At 43.0% G+C, this 17,336-nt stretch overlaps 1 protein-coding gene across 1 annotated transcript in view; it reads right to left on the reverse strand.

Moving 5' to 3' along the window:
* Window positions 1–17,336, reverse strand: part of LOC132658558 (liprin-alpha-1-like) — a 75,166-nt gene that overhangs the window by 14,521 nt on the left and 43,309 nt on the right. The window contains exon 6 of the mRNA XM_060405827.1: window positions 4,701–5,728. Within this exon, the coding sequence (XP_060261810.1) occupies window positions 4,701–4,793 (93 nt within the window). The 5' untranslated portion in view covers window positions 4,794–5,728. The remainder of the gene's footprint in view (window positions 1–4,700; window positions 5,729–17,336) is intronic.

The raw sequence follows: 17,336 nt of genomic DNA on the forward strand, positions 1-17,336 counted from the left end.
CAGATGGCACCCCAAGGTCATCTGTTAGCCTGACTCCACGGAAGCCACCCAGTCATTCAATCCACTGGTTAAAATGTGAAATTGATGTTATATGTATTTTGCCACAATTTGCGTGCACGTGGGGCCGTCCACATGGTGAACTTGCTCAAGCTGACCACACGTTCTATTTCTCTTTGCAGAAATTAAAAAACCCTGGGCTACGTATCCCCTCCTACACACTGAGTGTGCAGCACCAGGAACAGTGCCCAGCACTCGTGAGAGGCATGTAGCAGACATGTGTAGCTATGAGGGTGTATGTCAGACACGGAAGCAGTAGGTACCCGTGATTAAAATACTGGCCACACTGCTCTGTGCTTTGGAAGATGGGAGACCTTAATGCGCTTAGCCTTTCTACTTCAAGGACTGACTCTCTAGCTAGATCCTCATGCCCCAGAGACTACTCCAGCCAGTATATGCTTTCTTTGGAAGAAGGGAATCGTTAAGGGGCTTAGCATTTCTACTTCAAGGACTGACTCAGTAGCTCAGTCCACGTGCCCCAGTGACTCCTCCAGCCAGTGTTTCCCTTCTTGTGGGGCCCCCGCCCACCCTCCACGCAGCACCTGCACAGCGTCTTACAGGGTAAACTGTTGGGGTCGATGCTATGCACTAAGGCCAAAGCGCCCAGGCTGACAGGGCTCACAGCCATGCTAATGAAATGAAACACAACCCCGACGCTTTGCCGGGTGAGGGCCAGTCCGACGGGCCCAGCTGCAGGCTGCTCTCACCTCAGGCCCCTCTCCTTCCAGGACTTGGGCGGAGGCCAAGTTCTTCCTTGTCTTGGCCTGTGCCTTGGGGTTGCAGCACTGGAATAACGCCCATAGGTGGGCCTTCGGCGACCCATCCTCGCGGATGGGGGCAGCCCCCTACTCGGGGGCAACCGTTGTTTCACGGTAGGATACCTCGGCTCCCGAGCTCGCAGCACCGATCTCTCACTACGACCACCACTATTCACACTGCGGCCACCGCTCTCACACAACCGCTCTCACACACCACTCTCACACACACCGCTCTCACACTAGGACCACTGCTCTCACACTATGACCACCCGCACCGCTGTCTCAAGGAGAAATGGCACCAAGGCTCTGCCTCCAGCACGTCTCCCAGGAGCCCGGAACCGGAACCCGCTCAGTCACAAGGGGCTCCGTGGTAACAGGGGGGCTGGGCTCAGGCCCACCATCAAGGGTGCAGAGAGGGGGGAGGGGCTGCCAGAAAGATGACAGGGGAGTGTGGGGTGCGGGAGAAGGAAGGCCGTGCCCATGGCTCAGGCCCCCTCTAAAACATGACCCTGCAAGATACTGGGTCACAGTCGAACCGACCAGTATAAACTGCTTCAGAAACCACCACCCCTGGGAATGAACACGTCTTCTAAGCGGGCTTCTGCCCCCAATAACCCCCAAACAACCCTCCAGGGAGGCTACTGAAAGGCACCCCTGAAGTCAAGGGTGTCCCCAGATCCCACCCGGCTGAGGAGGACTCACCACACTAGCTGCCCCTCACTCTCACCCTGAGCTCGGTCCTCCCTGTCAGACTCCCTCACTCGAGCTCAGCAAGGGCTTGACCAACCTCACTCCAGGCACCTAAAATGAACCCAGAGTGGATACCGGGGTTCACTCAACCTGCCGTGAACTCACCCTCTAAACTTCCGATCCTGAGCTGCCAGACGACTCTGCCCCATGGGGACTGCACAGTGGAGGTTCAGGGTGTCCCTGCCTCGAGCCGCGACAGCCAGTGCCTCCCAGACACCACCAGGTACTCCCCACCCTCCGCCCCCGAGTCTCCCACCCCTCTCCTGGCCCCACTCCCACCCTCGAGGCTCTCCACTCACCAGGGCACAGGCCCCACTGCTCCTGGCTCAGCCCGGACCTCTGCTGTCACTTGAGGACCTCAAGTCCCCAGGGTGCTTGGGGTCCTATATCCACCCATCTCAGCGATTACACACTCTGGGAGAGACAGAGTGCAGTTTGGGGTCCCGCCCGCAGTTCACCCTGAACACGTTCTGTTTTTGGCTTTATCTAGTGGAGTTCTCTGAGATGTGTTTTTAAACCTCAACTGTTGCTTTCAAAAAGACCATAAAGTCACTGTGCTCAACTTTAAGAATAAAATCTTCAGTTTCAACTTTAAAGTGAAACCGGAGGGAAGACTAAAAGCAGTCATTCTTTCAAACTGAAAAAGAAAACCCACATGTGACCATGTCCCAGAACACAGGTCACGTCACCCCTCCCTCCTCAGCCTTCTCCTCCACCACCAGCAGCCCGTCATCGCAAGGCCTGCCCTGGGCCGGCAGGGGCAAGGGAAGAGGGCAGACCAGCTCCTCTGTCTCCAGGCCGCATGGGCCGCTTGCTCCACCTCTTTCCCAAGTTCACGTGGCACTGAAACAGCCCAGGCAAGCTGGGGGTTCTGATCAGAAACACAACCATGGGTACCAAGCAAGGACCCCTGGTTCTTGTTTTCCCGGTATCAAATAACCTTGATCAATACAATTACTGGGCCTGTTACATGTGGCTTCAGATGACAGAAGGCCCCCAGGGTGTCCCCACTTCCAGTGACAGACGCAAACAGCTTGTAGGTCAGCCTACCAAGAGCTAGAAAAGCGAAATACAGTTTAAAAGAGGTCCTTAGGCAGCCACAATCCAAGATTTCAAACAAAAGGGAAGCCCAGTGAGGGAGCTAGAGACTGAGAGGGCCGCTCCTTCCCTCGGGGCATCTGAACAAAGCCCACTCTGTGAAGAAAAGGCAGGGAAAAGGTCAAGCAGAGGGGGCTGGCTAACACAGCTCTGGAAGGTTCCTTGGGCTCGGGAGACAAAAATTCGAGCGCAGGCCTGATGAGTCAATTCGGATGTCAGAAAACGTACCCAACACTCCTCTCAAACCGGCTGAGCACTGAGTATTAGTCCTAAGATAATATATATTTAGAGTCCTAGAAACCTTACATGAAGAAGCACATGATGTAATTCAATCACCTCTTTCTCTCTCATTAGAGGCAAAATTTGATTACTTAGCTTTAGGCCTGAAAACTCATATTAAGAGTTCTTAGGAAGCATCTATCAAGAAATGTAATAAAATTTCAATTATTCATTTTTTTCTGGTCTCTCAAATATAGGTTGGTGTTTTAAAAGCCAGTAGCAAATATTTATAATATTATAATATTATGTTATATATAATATAAAGAATAATGATATAATAATTAAAATGTAATTTTGTGTAGAATTATTGATACCACAAAATAAAAAAGGAAATGGCATTTTCAGTCATCAAGTATTTACAGAATTGACTATGTGCTAATCACACACTCCTTGTTTCCAGTGAAACTGGAACTTTTCTTAAAAATTTCTTTTCTTCTCAATCTACACATTCTATCCTCAATGCCATCAGCTGCTAACATATAGAACATGCTTCGAAAAAATATGAAAAAGACGTTCTTGCATTTAAAGACTTCACTGTCTACCAGGGGAAAGAGACAAGTAAACAGAAGTTATCTATAATGCATAAGTACTTGAATAAAGTGAGCAAGTCACTTAACATTTCTAAGCCTCAAATAAGATAGATGTTTAAGAACTCTAAATTACACAGGGAACTTGAATACACCATTTCTAACAGGCATTAAATTAAAACACACTTACTCCTTGGAAGAAAAGTTATGACCAACCTAGATAGCATATTCAAAAGCAGAGACATTACTTTGCTGACTAAGGTCCGTCTAGTCAAGGCTATGGTTTGTCCTGTGGTCCTGTATGGATATGAGAGTTGGACTGTGAAGAAGGCTGAGCACCGAAGAATTGATGCGTTTGAACTGTGGTGTTGGAGAAGACTCTTGAGAGTCCCTTGGACTGCAAGGAGATCCAACCAGTCCATTCTGAAGGAGATCAACCCTGGGATTTTTTTTGGAAGGAATGATGCTAAAGCTGAAACTCCAGTACTTTGGCCACCTCATGAGAAGAGTTGACTCATTGGAAAAGACTCTGATGCTGGGAGGGATTGGGGGCAGGAGGAGAAGGGGACGACCGAGGATGAGATGGCTGGATGGCATCACGGACTCGATGGACGTGAGTCTGAGTGAACTCCAGGAGATGGTGATGAACAGGGAGGCCTGGCGTGTTGTGATTCATGGGGTCGCAAACAGTCGGACACGACTGAGCGACTGAACTGAACTGAATTGAACTGAAGGTCCTCTCTAGATCTAAAATTCTATGATTATCTGATCTCTTTAAATTAAAAGGTAAATCACAAAATATTCAGTATGCAAAAAAGAAAAACTAAGACCAACTAAGAGATGAAACTGTTTGTACAAATGCATTCGAATGTTTTTTCAAAACTTTTAAAACTCCCATTCTAAGTATCACTAAAATTTCCACAGACACTGTCTTTAATCAACATCTTCCCCTCAAACCTGCAGACTTCTAAGTAATCAACAAGCAACTATTTTGTGGTAGCAGAAGTAAAGTGCTTAAAAGCCCATGGCTTGGACTAAAAAAAGTGATCTTTTAGAAGGAAGATGTTAATAGAAACGTGTGCATGACATTCTTACTACAATAAATTTGTTCATTAACTTCACTTCAAACATTTAACGTTCAGGTTTTACATGAAGAGTCAAAAAAAAAAAATCTAAGATTAGCTCTTTTCACTGTTAAATGTTTTGAAATTTAGAACAAGGTTTCCCTTACCTGATATGGACATGGAATGTGATATTCTCTGCAGAGTTCTTGTATCCACGTTGTTTCCCAGATGCCGCGGGAAGCTTGCTCAAAAAGTAGCATCCAAGTACAACCATGAGTGGTATGAGATACAGAGTGCTGAAAACACCAATCCAGATCATAAACTCCACCAGTTTATACTGGTTCTCCTTTTCAAATGGAATCTCAACTCGCACTCTGTTTAGGGATATAATGCCAGCTAAAAGGAGTGAAACCCCAACTACCACACACAGGCAGAGGGGTGCAAGAACAAAATACCTCAAGGCAGCAACATCGTAGAGGCCAACAAAACACATGCCACTGATACCGTCACCTTCCATTTTATTCATCGCTGAAAGGATGACGGTCAGCGTTCCAGGGTTGCCCCACGCTTCGGCAGGAAACAGCAAGGCTTTCTTCTCGATAGCTTCACTACCCCACTTTGGCACAGCTGCCAAGAACCATGTGATGGTAAGAATCACCCACCAATGCTGCCAGCCATAGTGAAAAAATAGAGTATCATGGAAAGCATGATACCAGCTTTGTTATGAGATCCTTGGGTCACTGTGGAAGCCTTATACTGTGCAGGGCTGGATGCACGGCAGGCGACTCGGTCCTCAAGCAAAAACCCAAGAAAGAAAATTAATGACACCATCATGTAGCAGGCAGCATACATTATAATGGGTCTTTCAGGATACCGGAATCTTATCCCATCAATCAAAAAAGTGAAAAAAGTAAACAACGTGGCAGAGAGGCAAATGCCTGAAATCAGTCCTATGAAATACCGAGCAAATGAAAGCTCTCCTCTCCTAAAGCACATCTTTCGACAAGGAGGTGAACAATCACACACGTGCAAAAAGGAACAGCCAAGATCAGGATCGATTTTCCACTCTCGGTGACACCAAAAGCCACAGTCCCTCTCCACTGTGGGAGGATCAGTAGGATCAGTGGGATCAATAGGATCGCCAGCTAAATTCAGGGCCACCAGCCGAGGAGACGGCTCACCACAATCTGGGAACCTAAAAACACAGGACAAGAATCATTTACTCCTTGGGAACCGAATGATTTGGATTTCCACATTTAGCAGCTGTGGCTTATTTATGCTTATGTCCTTGGAGAACATTACCATATGTTGAAGAAATCATGCAAATATCTTGCTTGTGGGTCATACAATGAGATATTCCACAGTTGGCAAAAAAAACGAAGAATGTATACTTAATTTTGTTTTGGCTTCAAAAATATCACTCTTTATTAAAACAGGCATAGCCATGAATAAATAGTGTAATTAATGCTATTTATTTAGGACACACAGTTTATAGGAAGATTTCAAACTATAAATAAGTATATATAAAGTAAGCATACATAAATAAAAAGCTCCAGTAGAATAGTAGCTAAGGGTTTTTTTTAACGTTTAATTACAAGATAGTCCTCAATTTACCCTAGACTCAAATAGAACTTTCTTAAAAATAAGAGGTAAAAATCTTCCCTAGAACAAGAGGGCAGAGGAGTCGGTGGACGTGGGGTACATCTCTGTCCAAGGACACATCAGGAAAACACCTTCAGAGACAGAAGTGCATGCAGAACACCAGCTAACAGGGGGCAAGAGGACCTGAGCAGCGGAAGAGAAGATAGAGAACCACGCAAAGCTCGGTATGACGAAGGAACTAGGGGAAAACAGGAGTGTCAGAAGGAGTGGACCTGCCCTCGGCGGGTGGGGGAACTGAGGCAGGGGTCCAATCCGCGCATGGGCCAACTGGCTGAGTCAGAGGAGAAACACTTAAGGCTGCGAGTGAAACAGCCGATCTGTGGCAGCCTAAATGGAATGAGAATCAGACAGTCCTTGCCGCAGCCATACACACCCCGGACAGGGACACTGGTCCCCTGGAAGGCGCAGCAGCCGGGAGCTGGAGTTTAGGGATTGTGGGGCCGTTCCAGGGCGAGGGCTGCTGTTGACTCTGGAGAGATGGACTGAGGGCATGTGAGGGAGAAGAGACGGACTTAGCGGATATGAGGGAGGAAAGCCAGGCAGCCACGGAAGCAAGGCGATACTGCTGAGTCATGGGTAGGGGACGGAGCCATCACCATAGCCTCTCTCTCCCCACATGCCAGCATCGGCAGCTGAACAATAGAGAGAGGCTGGCCCATCAAACGCCTGACACACGGCACTACAGAGCAGGACCCCTCTCAGGTGCCACTTTAAGTGCCAGGCGCGCCAACCTACAGACTAGGATCCCAGCCAGGAGGGCCCCTCTATGTGCCTGACACACCCAACAACAGAGAAGGACCCCAGGCAAGGTAGCCAGCCCTCTAAGTGCCTGAACAGGTGGAGCTACAGACACGCCTTTTGATCACCAGCTACAAGAGGCTTGAAAAAAGACTCTGATAGGGACGTAACTCCTGCAGCGGAGGCAGGCCGTGTCCTTGCACACTTGCTGCCAGCGTCCCCGAAAGCCAAGCAGCTGCGCCACCTTCATGCTCAACTCTCACTGGGGCAGAGCTGCCACAGGCAAAAAAAGTCTTGCATCTGTGCCCACTTCAGTCATATGCAGCTTTTTGCCGCTCTCTTATCTGTGGCCTGCCAGGCAACTCTGTCAGGGAGGAGGGGGTTCTCCAGGCAACAACACTGGAGCGTACCGCCCAAGACTGGTTGCCATACCCTTCTAGAGCACTGTATTTCCTGCTGCCCTCTCAGCCAACTCCCCTGAGTACCTGGTGCTGCCAGAACCCCTGCGGCCCAAGCAGCTGCACCACCTCCACCCTTGGCCCTCACAGGGGCAAACCCACGTCCACCAGGGCAGCCGCAGGAGCAAACCCCAGTGGATGACCCACATGGATAGGTGGAAATGAAACCACAATTGAAACCCAGGGGCAGTGTGGCTAAGGAAGAAGACCTAAAACCTCACCACCAGCTGTACAAGCTGCAGACTAAATCCACACGATCAACTAGGAAGACTCTGTCTCTATGGAATAGATAAAAGGTCACTGAGAGCTCCCACAAAAGAACACTACTGGTTCTGATAGCTGTGGACACCGGAGGCAAGAACACACAGGAATAGGACCAGATTAGACTCTGAGCTGCCCCCGCAGCAGGTCCAGAGATCAGCACAGGGCTGGGGGGCATCCGAGGGAGGGAAAGTGGGCTGTGACCTCCAGTCAGGGATAGGACGCTGACAGCAATGACTCGAGAAAAACATTTATTATTCTTATTTTTTGACTTGTTCTGTAGATTCTTTTAGATTTATTTTTTTCTATTTTCTCTCCCCCCACCCCGCCCCCTCTGTTGTAGCTGTTGATTTTACTGGCACTATGAAATCCAATTGAGCTTTTGAGCTTTATTTTTTCTAGTCACATTTTTTATTGCTATAAACCTCGCCTCTACGTTGGGCTTCTGCAGTTCCGGGGAGCTTTCCTTTTTCTTTTCTCTTTAATTTTTTAAACCTAGTTTTATTTTTTCTATATTTATTCCTTAGTTTGCTTTCCCTACGGTTCTTTTCCCCTTGCAGTTAATCTTTAACATATATAAATCTTCTTTATCTACCTTTATCTACCTTTGCATGTCCTTCTTTTGTTTCTTTCTGTCCTTTCCTCTCAGCAGAGTTGTCACTTTTAGTTTCAGTGCTTTATTCCCCAGTCGGCACTGCATTCTCGTTTTCTTTTCCAGTTTGTGCTTTGCCCAGTTTTGTTCTGGTAGATATAATTTTTGGGTTCTTTTGTTCACTGGGTCAATCTATTGTACTTTATTTTTGTTGGGCTTTTTGGATTTGGTCTGTGGGTGTGTATGTATATGTGTATATGCAGTCACACTTTTTAACATTGTTATAAACCTCTGCCTCTACATTGGGCTGTTGCAGTTCTGTGGAGTTTTCCTTCTTTCTTTCTTCTTCCATTTTTTTCTTTTCTCCTCTTGACAATGTTAATTTTTTTAAACCTATTGTATTTTTGTATATTTATCCCTTTCTTTGCCTTTACTCCTGTTTTTCCCCCTTGCAGCTAATCTTTAATGTATATAAATCTTCATCTGTCTCTATTTAAATCTGCATATCCATTCTTTCTTTCTTTCCTTCCTTTCCTCTCAACATGTTTGTTAGCTTTCTTTTCATTGCTCTGTTCCCCATTTGGCACACTGCTTTAGTTTTGTTTCCAGTCTGTGCTTGAGTTAGTTTTGTTCTCACCTGGTAAATTGAATTTTTTATTTCCTTTGTTTGCCGGATCTATCGACTGCCCTTTATTTTTGTTGGACTGTTTTGACTTTGCTCATGGGTGTGTATGTATATGTGTATATTCCATGATTTTAAATATTATTCATCTGATTTTGTAACTGCCGTTTGTCTGGGGTTCATCTTTGGTTTCTCATTGTTGGATATTTGTTTTAATCTCACTTAATGCCATAACAAACCACTTGTGGAATCTTTGTTTCTGACCAGAGATCAAGTCCTGAACCTCTGGAGTAGGAGCACTGACTCCAGACCCTAGACTACCAGAGAATAGCCATAGGGAGTATCAAATAGTGAGAACTCACACACAGGAAACCACTTGAACACAAGACCCAGCATCGCCCAACCACCAGCAGCACCCTGTGCAGGACGCCTCAGCTAAACAACACACAAAACACAAGTACACACTCAATCATCAGCAGATAGGATTACCACCTCACTCAGCCCTACCCACCAGAGGAAACACAAACAGAAACTCAGCACAAATCTCACTCTACACAAAGCTTACACAACCACTGGACCAGCCTTAGGCGGCCAGAAACCAAAAGAAAGAATTCAACCTTCTTCAATGAAAGAATTCAACTTCGCTTGAAGCCTGGGAAAAGGAGACTTCAAACACAACAAGTTCAGAAAAAATTATGAAAAGGCAGAGAAATACTACACAGATGAAGGAGCAAACCAGAAACACAGAATTCCAAATAAGTGAAGAGGAAATAGACAAACTACCTGAAAAACAATTCAGAATGAGGATAGTAAAGAGAATCAAAAACCTTGAAAACAAAATGGAGAAAATGCAAGAATCAATTAACAAAGACCTAGAAGAATTAAAAGAAAGAAAAGAACTGAGGATAGTCTCAGAGACCTCTGGGACAACAGCAAAGGCACGAACATTCAAATTATAGGGGCCCCAGGAGAATGAGAAAAAAAGAAGGGGTATGAGAAAAATTTTGAGAGATTATAGTTCAAAACTTCCCCAACGTGGAAAAGGAAACAGTCAATCAAGTCCAAGAGGCTCACAGGGTCCCATACAGGATCAACGCAAGGAGAAACATGCTAAGACACACACTAATCAAAGTCACAAAGACTAAACACAAAGAAAGAATCTTCAAAGCAGCAAGGGAGAAGCCACAAGTATCATACAAGGGAAACCCCATACACTTGACAGATATCTTTCAGCAGAAACTCTGCAGGCCAGAAGGGAATGGTAGGATATATCTCAAGTACTGAAAGGGAAAAATCTACAACCAAGATTACTGTACCTGGCAAGGATCTCATTCAAAATTGATGGAGAAATAAAAAGCTTTTCAGACAAGCAGAAGTTTAGAGAATTCAGTACCACCAAACCAGCTTTACAACAACTGTTAAAAGGACTGATACAGACAAGAAATAGAACAGAAGAAAAAATGATCTAAAAAATCAACCCCAAACAATTAAGAAAATGGCAAGAGCAACATATAGAGCAATAATTATTTTAAATGTAAATGGATTAAATGCTCCAACCAAAAGACACAGACTGGCTGAATGGATACAAAAGCAAGACTCATATATATCCTGTCTACAAGAAACCCACTTTAGACCTAACGGCACATAAGGACTGAAAGGGAGGAGATGGAAAAATATATTGCATGCAAACGGGAAGGAGAAGAAAGCTGGAGTAGCAATCCTCATTTCAGACAAAGTAGACCTTAAAATAAAGAAAAGCACAAGAGATAAGGAAGGACACTACAGAATGATGAATGATCAGTCCAAAAGGAAGACATAACAATTATAAATATCCGTGCACCCAACATAGGAGCACCTCGATACCTAAGACAAACACTGACAGACATCAAAGGAGAAACTGACAGTAACACAATAGTAGTAAGACTCTAATGCCACACTCACACCAATAGATAGATCATCAAAGCAGAAAATTAATAAGGAAACACAAGTCTTAAATGACACATTACATGAGATGGATCTCATTGATATCTTCAGGACATTCCATCCAAATGCAGAAGAATACACCTTCTTCCCAAGGGCACATGGAACATTCTCCAGGCTAGAACACATCTTAGGTCACAAATCACACCTCAGTAAATTTAAGAAAATTGAAATCGTATCAAGCATCTCCTCCGACCACAACGCTATGAGACTAGATATCAATTACAAGAAGAAAACTGTAAGAAACACAAACACACAGAGATAAGCAACATGTTTCTAAATCACCAACAGGTTACTAAAGATAAAAGGGAAATAAAAAATTCCTAGAAACAAATGACAATGAAAACATGACAACTCAAAACCTATGGGATGCCGCAAAAGCAGCTCTAAGAGGGAAGTTCACGACAAAACAATCCTACCTCAAGAAACAAGAAAAATACGGACTAGACAGCCTGACTTTACACCCAAAACAACTGCAGACAAAAGAAAAGCCCCAAAATTAGTAGAAGGAAGGAAATCACAAAGACCCAAGCAGGAATAAATGAACAAGAAATGAAAGAAACAATAATAAAGATGAATAATACTGAAAGCTGGTCCTTCGAGAAGATAAACAGAACTGACAAACCTTTAGCCAGATTCATCGAGAGAGAGAGAGAAGAATCAAATCAACAAAATCAGAAAGGTAAAGGAGAGGTTACCTCAGACAATTCAGAAATACAAAGGATAATGAGACTATCGTGAACAACTATGGTCATAAAATGGATAACCTGGAAGCAATGGACAGGTTCTTAGAAAACTTCTATCTTCCAAGACGGAACCAGGAAGACATAGAAATTATGAACAACCCAACTGCAAGCACTGAAATTGAAGCTGTGATCAAAAATCTCCCAAAAAAACAAAAGCCCAGGGCCAGATGGCTTCAAAGGAGAATTCTATCAGACATTTAGAGAACATCTAATACCTATCCTTCTCAAACTATTTCAAAAAACGCAGAGGAACGAACACTTCCAAACTCATGCTACAAGGCCACCATCAACCTGATACTAAAACCAGACAAAGACAATATAAAGAAGAAAACTCCAGGCCAGTATCACTGATGAACAGAGATGCAAAAGTCCTCAACAAAATTTTAGCTCACAGAATTCAGCAACACATCAAAAAGCTCATACACCATGATCAAGCTGGGTTTATACCAGGAATGCAAGGATTCTTCAATATATGCAAATCAATCAATGTGATACACCAGATTAACACATTGGAAATAAGATCATATCATCTCAATGGATGCAGAAAAAGCCTTTGACAAAATGTAGCACCCATTTATGATTAAAACTCTTCAAAAAATGGGCACAGAAGGAACCTTCCTCAACACAGCAAAGGGCATATATGATAAGCCTACAGCAAACGTTCTTCTCAATGGTGAAAAATTGAAAGCATTCCCCCTACGATCAGGAACAAGATAAGGGTGTCCACATTCACCACTATTATTCAACAGAGTTCTGGATGTCCTAGCTACAGTAATCAGAGAAGAAAAAGAAACCAAAGGAATTCAGATCAGAAAACAAGAAGTCAAGCTCTCACTGTGTGCAGATGACATGATACTGTACATAGAAAACCCTGAAGACATTATCAGAAAATGACTAGAGCTAATCAGTGAATTTAGCAAAGTTGCAGGATACAAAATCAATCCACAGAAATCACTTGCATTTCTATATACTAACAATGAAAAATCATAAAGAGAAATTAAGGAATCAATCCCATTCACCATTGCAACAACAAAAATTAAATATCTAGGAATAAACTTACCTAAGGACACAAAAGAATTCTATACAGAAAAGTATAAGACACTGATGAAAGAAATTAAAGATGACACAAACACAGGGAGCCATATCCCATGTTTCTGGGTAGGAAGAATCAATATCGTGAAAATGACTATGCTACCAAATGCAATCTACAGATTGAAGGCGATCCTTATCAAATTACCAATGGCATGTTTCACAGAACTAGAACAAATATTGGAACAGAACAAAATGGAAACAGAAAAGATCCCGAATAGCCAAAGCAGTCTTGAGAAAGAATGGAGTTGTAGGATTCAACCTTCCTGACTTCAGATTACACTACAAAGCTACAGTCATCAAGACAGTATGGTACTGGCACAAAAACAGAAATATAGACCGATGGAACAAGATAGAAAGCCCAGAAATAAACCCATGCACCTACTGGTACCTTATTTTTGAAAAAGGATCAAGAATTTACAATGGGGCAAAGACAGGTTCTTCAATAAATGGTGCTGGGAAAACTGTTCTTTTCACATTAAAAGGAAAATTTTAAAACATACACTAGAGTTCTTTGACCTCTGAAATCACATGATGTAACCAGAACTAACACTGTAAACTGATATTAAGGACACAGAAAAAATATTGGCCCCAAACATAAAACCATACTAAAATTATCATCATAACCACAGGAATAGATCAATTATCCCAAGAATTGTACATCTGGGCTTTTGACTACCAAATTTTTTTTCACATGTTTATGTAACCAGTTTCAGAGTCATTGCTGATTTTTAACTAATCACATATTTTCACCACAAGGCCTTTCCACTAAGACTCAATCAATTTACTTCTACATTGATAGAAAACATTTTCCAGAAGACTTGTATACACAACGAAGTCACAAAACCAAGAGTCACTTAGAGAAACTGGTGTGAAAAGAAGTTAACTGTGTAAGGGATGTGATCACTGACACATAGCTGTAGGTGACAATCACTTTACCAATTATGTTAATATATAAAATAACACTACATGTAATATTTTATATATACACTGCATATAATAAACATAACATATATTTATATATAGTAACATAACTATACGCAACCAGCACTTCCAAGCATGAAGAAATAATTTTAAATTAATAACTTTAAATTAAATCAATGTGCCCATCAAGAACAATTTCAAAATATGGGAAAAGTTTTAAAGTGTCTATTGAAGGCTACTAGAGAACTACTGAACTAGACAGACCAGGAATCAGACAGCAGGGAAGCATGCAGAGGTGGCCTGCCTAAGTGTGGCCACTTGTCCAAGGAGGCATCTCCTGAGCCTGGGTGGAAGGCGAGAGACTGAGAAGTAAGTTCTGCCCAGGCTGAGGCTCGAGAACCAAGAAACCAGCAGGGCTCTGGGAGTCAAGCAAGACCATCTGTAACGGAATCACCTTGCTTTCCCCCTTGAAACTAATACAACACTGTTAATAGATGATGCTCCAATATAAAATGAAAATTAGAAGGAAAAAAAAAAAAGACTACAGACAAAATTCAAAACAAAAGTGACAGATGGGTGAACAGGGAAGTTCCTAGGTTTGGGCCCTTCAAGATATTTGAAAATTCTGGAGATGCACAGGGCAGGAGGTTAAAACGCTAAGCACAAAGTCTCTGAAAAGCAGAGTGGAGATTTTGGCAGTGTTATCAGTATGAGGAAACATAAATTAGAGGCTCAAGTCCAGCTAGGGGAAATGAGCATAACTCATTCCCAGCTGGAAGCCCCTCCCCTGAGGGACCACCCTTCAGCAGTGGGGGCAAAGGACAGGGAGGCAGAGACCGATCAAAACTGTAACCCAGCCTCAACTCAGCTCAGTCCCAAGACTGTACATGACAAATATGTTTGAGAAAATAAAAGATGAAGGATTCCAGAAAATGGAATCTATCATAAGAAGGGCCAAAGGGAAATTCTGTAAGTGAAAGACATAAATGATGACATGAAGAGCTCATTAGATATACCAGAAGAACGAACTGGCAAAATGGACAACAAGGCAATAGAAAATATCCAAACCAGAAGCACACAGATCAAAACCTACTGAAAAATACAGAAAAAAGCATAACAGATGTGTAAAACACATGAAAAGGTTTAGGATATACATAACTGGAATCTCAAAAGAGGGAAGAAAGAATGAACAGAGGCAATATATAACAAGATGATGGTCAAGAGTTTCTCAAAACTGATTAAAGACAACCCATATTCAAAAAGTTATGCAAATCCCCAGAAGAATACATACAAAAAATACACCTAAGCATATCGCATTTAAACTGAGGGGGAAAAAAAGAAAAATATCGTAAAAGCAGCCAGTGGCCGGGGAAAAAGATACCTTACCTTGAACAGAACAACTGCTGCTGGACTTTGGAATGCTAGAAAACAGCAAAATGACTTATTTAAAGAGCTAAGAGAAAACTGCTCACCATAATACTATGGTCAGCAGACATACCCTTTAATAAGTGAAGGGAAAGTAAACACATTTTCAGACAGGGAAAAAAAAGAAAAATTACTGGCCCAAACCTACACTAAAAGATAAAAATAATCTAAGATGAAAATTCAAAAGGAATTAAAAGCCACAAAAGAGGCAAATGTGTGGGAAAACAGAAATGAACATTCTCTGTAAAAACAAAAAAATAATACCTTCAAAGACATAAAATACAAAATAATTATGTGTAATAATAAAATGATAAAGACAGGGGTCAGAGGAACACTAATGGGAGAGTGACCAAAGTTATTATTTTTATTAGAATACTGTAAGTCAAGAGTACATATCATAATTCCTGGGGTAAGCAATAAAACAATGCACAAGGAACTTGGTAATCACAGAGAGAAATACAATACTACAAAAGAAGTCAAGACAGCAGAGAGAAAAGGAAAAACGGTTTGGAAAAACTGAAATCAAATAATAAGATAGCAGATATTAACCCAAGTACATCACCAACTGCATTATATATAAATGAACTATCGACTACATAAGAGAGTAAGATTGCTGGACTAGGTACAAAAATAAATTTGCTGATAGGAATGTTAAATGAGGCAACCACTATGGAAAACAGTCTGCTGACTGTTCAAGCAGTTAAACGCAAAACTGCCACATGATCCAGCAATTCCGCTCCTGGGAATATACCCCAAATAATTTTAAAACATGTCTAAGCAAAAATAACCCTGCTTATTTAACTTCTATGCAGAGTACATCATGCAAAATGCCAGACTGCACAAAACACAAGCTGGAATCAAGATTGCCGGGAGAAATATCAATAACCTCAGATGTGCAGATGACATGACCCTTATGGCAGAAAGCAAAGAAGAACCAAAGAGCCTCTGGATGAAAGCGAAAGAAGAGAGTGAAAAAGTTGGCTTAACTCTCAACATTCAAAAACTAAGATCACGGCATCCCGTCCCATCACTTCCTGCCAAATAGACAGGAAAACAATGGAAACAGTGACAGACTATTTTGGGGGCCTCCAAAATCAAAGCAGATGCTGACTGCAACCGTGAAATTAAAAGACACTTGCTCCTTGGAAGAAAAGTTATGACCATCCTAGGTGGCAAATTAAAAAGCAGAGACATTAATTTGCCAACAAAGGTCCGTCTAATCAAAGCTGTGGTTTTCCCAGTAGTCATGTATGGATGTGAGAGTTGAACTGTAAAGAAAGCTGAGTGCCAAAGAATTGATGCTTTTGAACTGTGGTGTTGGAGAAGACTCTTGAGAGTCCCTTGGACAGCAAGGAGATCAAACCACTCTATCATAAAGGAAATCAGTCCTGACTATTCATTGGAAGGACTGATACTGAAACTCCAATACTTTTGCCACCTGATGGTGTTACAACCTCACCAGAGCCATGACAGGCTCAGAGAGGTGCACTAGGCCCAAAATAATCCCTGAGTCATGCTTCCGGGGCTTCCAGGGATGGTAACTCTGGCCAATCAGAGAGATGGTAACTCTGGCCAATCAGAGAGATGGTAACTCTGGCCAATCAGAGAGATGGTAACTCTGGCCAATCAGAGAGATGATAACTCTGGCCAATCAGAGGGATGATGACTGGCCAATCAGCAAATACCAGGAAACACCTGCGGCCAATCAACCCTTGTCAACTCCCTGTCTTTGTTCTAAACTTATAAATACTCCTGTAAATCTGGGCTCGGGGCTCTCGTCAAGACTCCACTGCGCTGGATGACACAGGAGCCCTGGCTCGAGCTGGCAATAAAACCCCTTTATGCTTTTGCATTGCTGTGGACATATTCTCTCAGTTTTGGGGACTCGGACTCTGGGCATAACAGTGGGAAGAACTGACTCATTGGGAAAGACCTTGATGCTGGGAAAGATTGAAGGCGGGGGGAGAAGAGGACGATAGACGATGAGATGGTTGGATGGCATCACTGACTCAATGCATAGGAGTTTGAGCAAGCTCTGGGAGTTGGTGATGGACAGGGAGGCCTGGCATGCTACAGTCCATGGTGTCGCAGAGAGTCAGACACGGCTGAGTGACTGACCTGAACTGAAGCAAAAATGTGCATAGGAATGTTCGTAACAGAGTAGTGTTATTCATAATAACCACAAAGAGCAAAATAGAGCCAAAACAAGCAAAGGAAAGGAAATAATAAAGAAGAGAAGTCCATGACACTGAAATCAGAAAATCAATTTTTTAAAAAAATCACGCAACCCAAGAGCTGGTTCTTTG

Source organism: Ovis aries, chromosome 24 (assembly GCF_016772045.2).
Source record: "Ovis aries strain OAR_USU_Benz2616 breed Rambouillet chromosome 24, ARS-UI_Ramb_v3.0, whole genome shotgun sequence".
NCBI classification, from domain to species: Eukaryota; Metazoa; Chordata; class Mammalia; order Artiodactyla; family Bovidae; genus Ovis; species Ovis aries.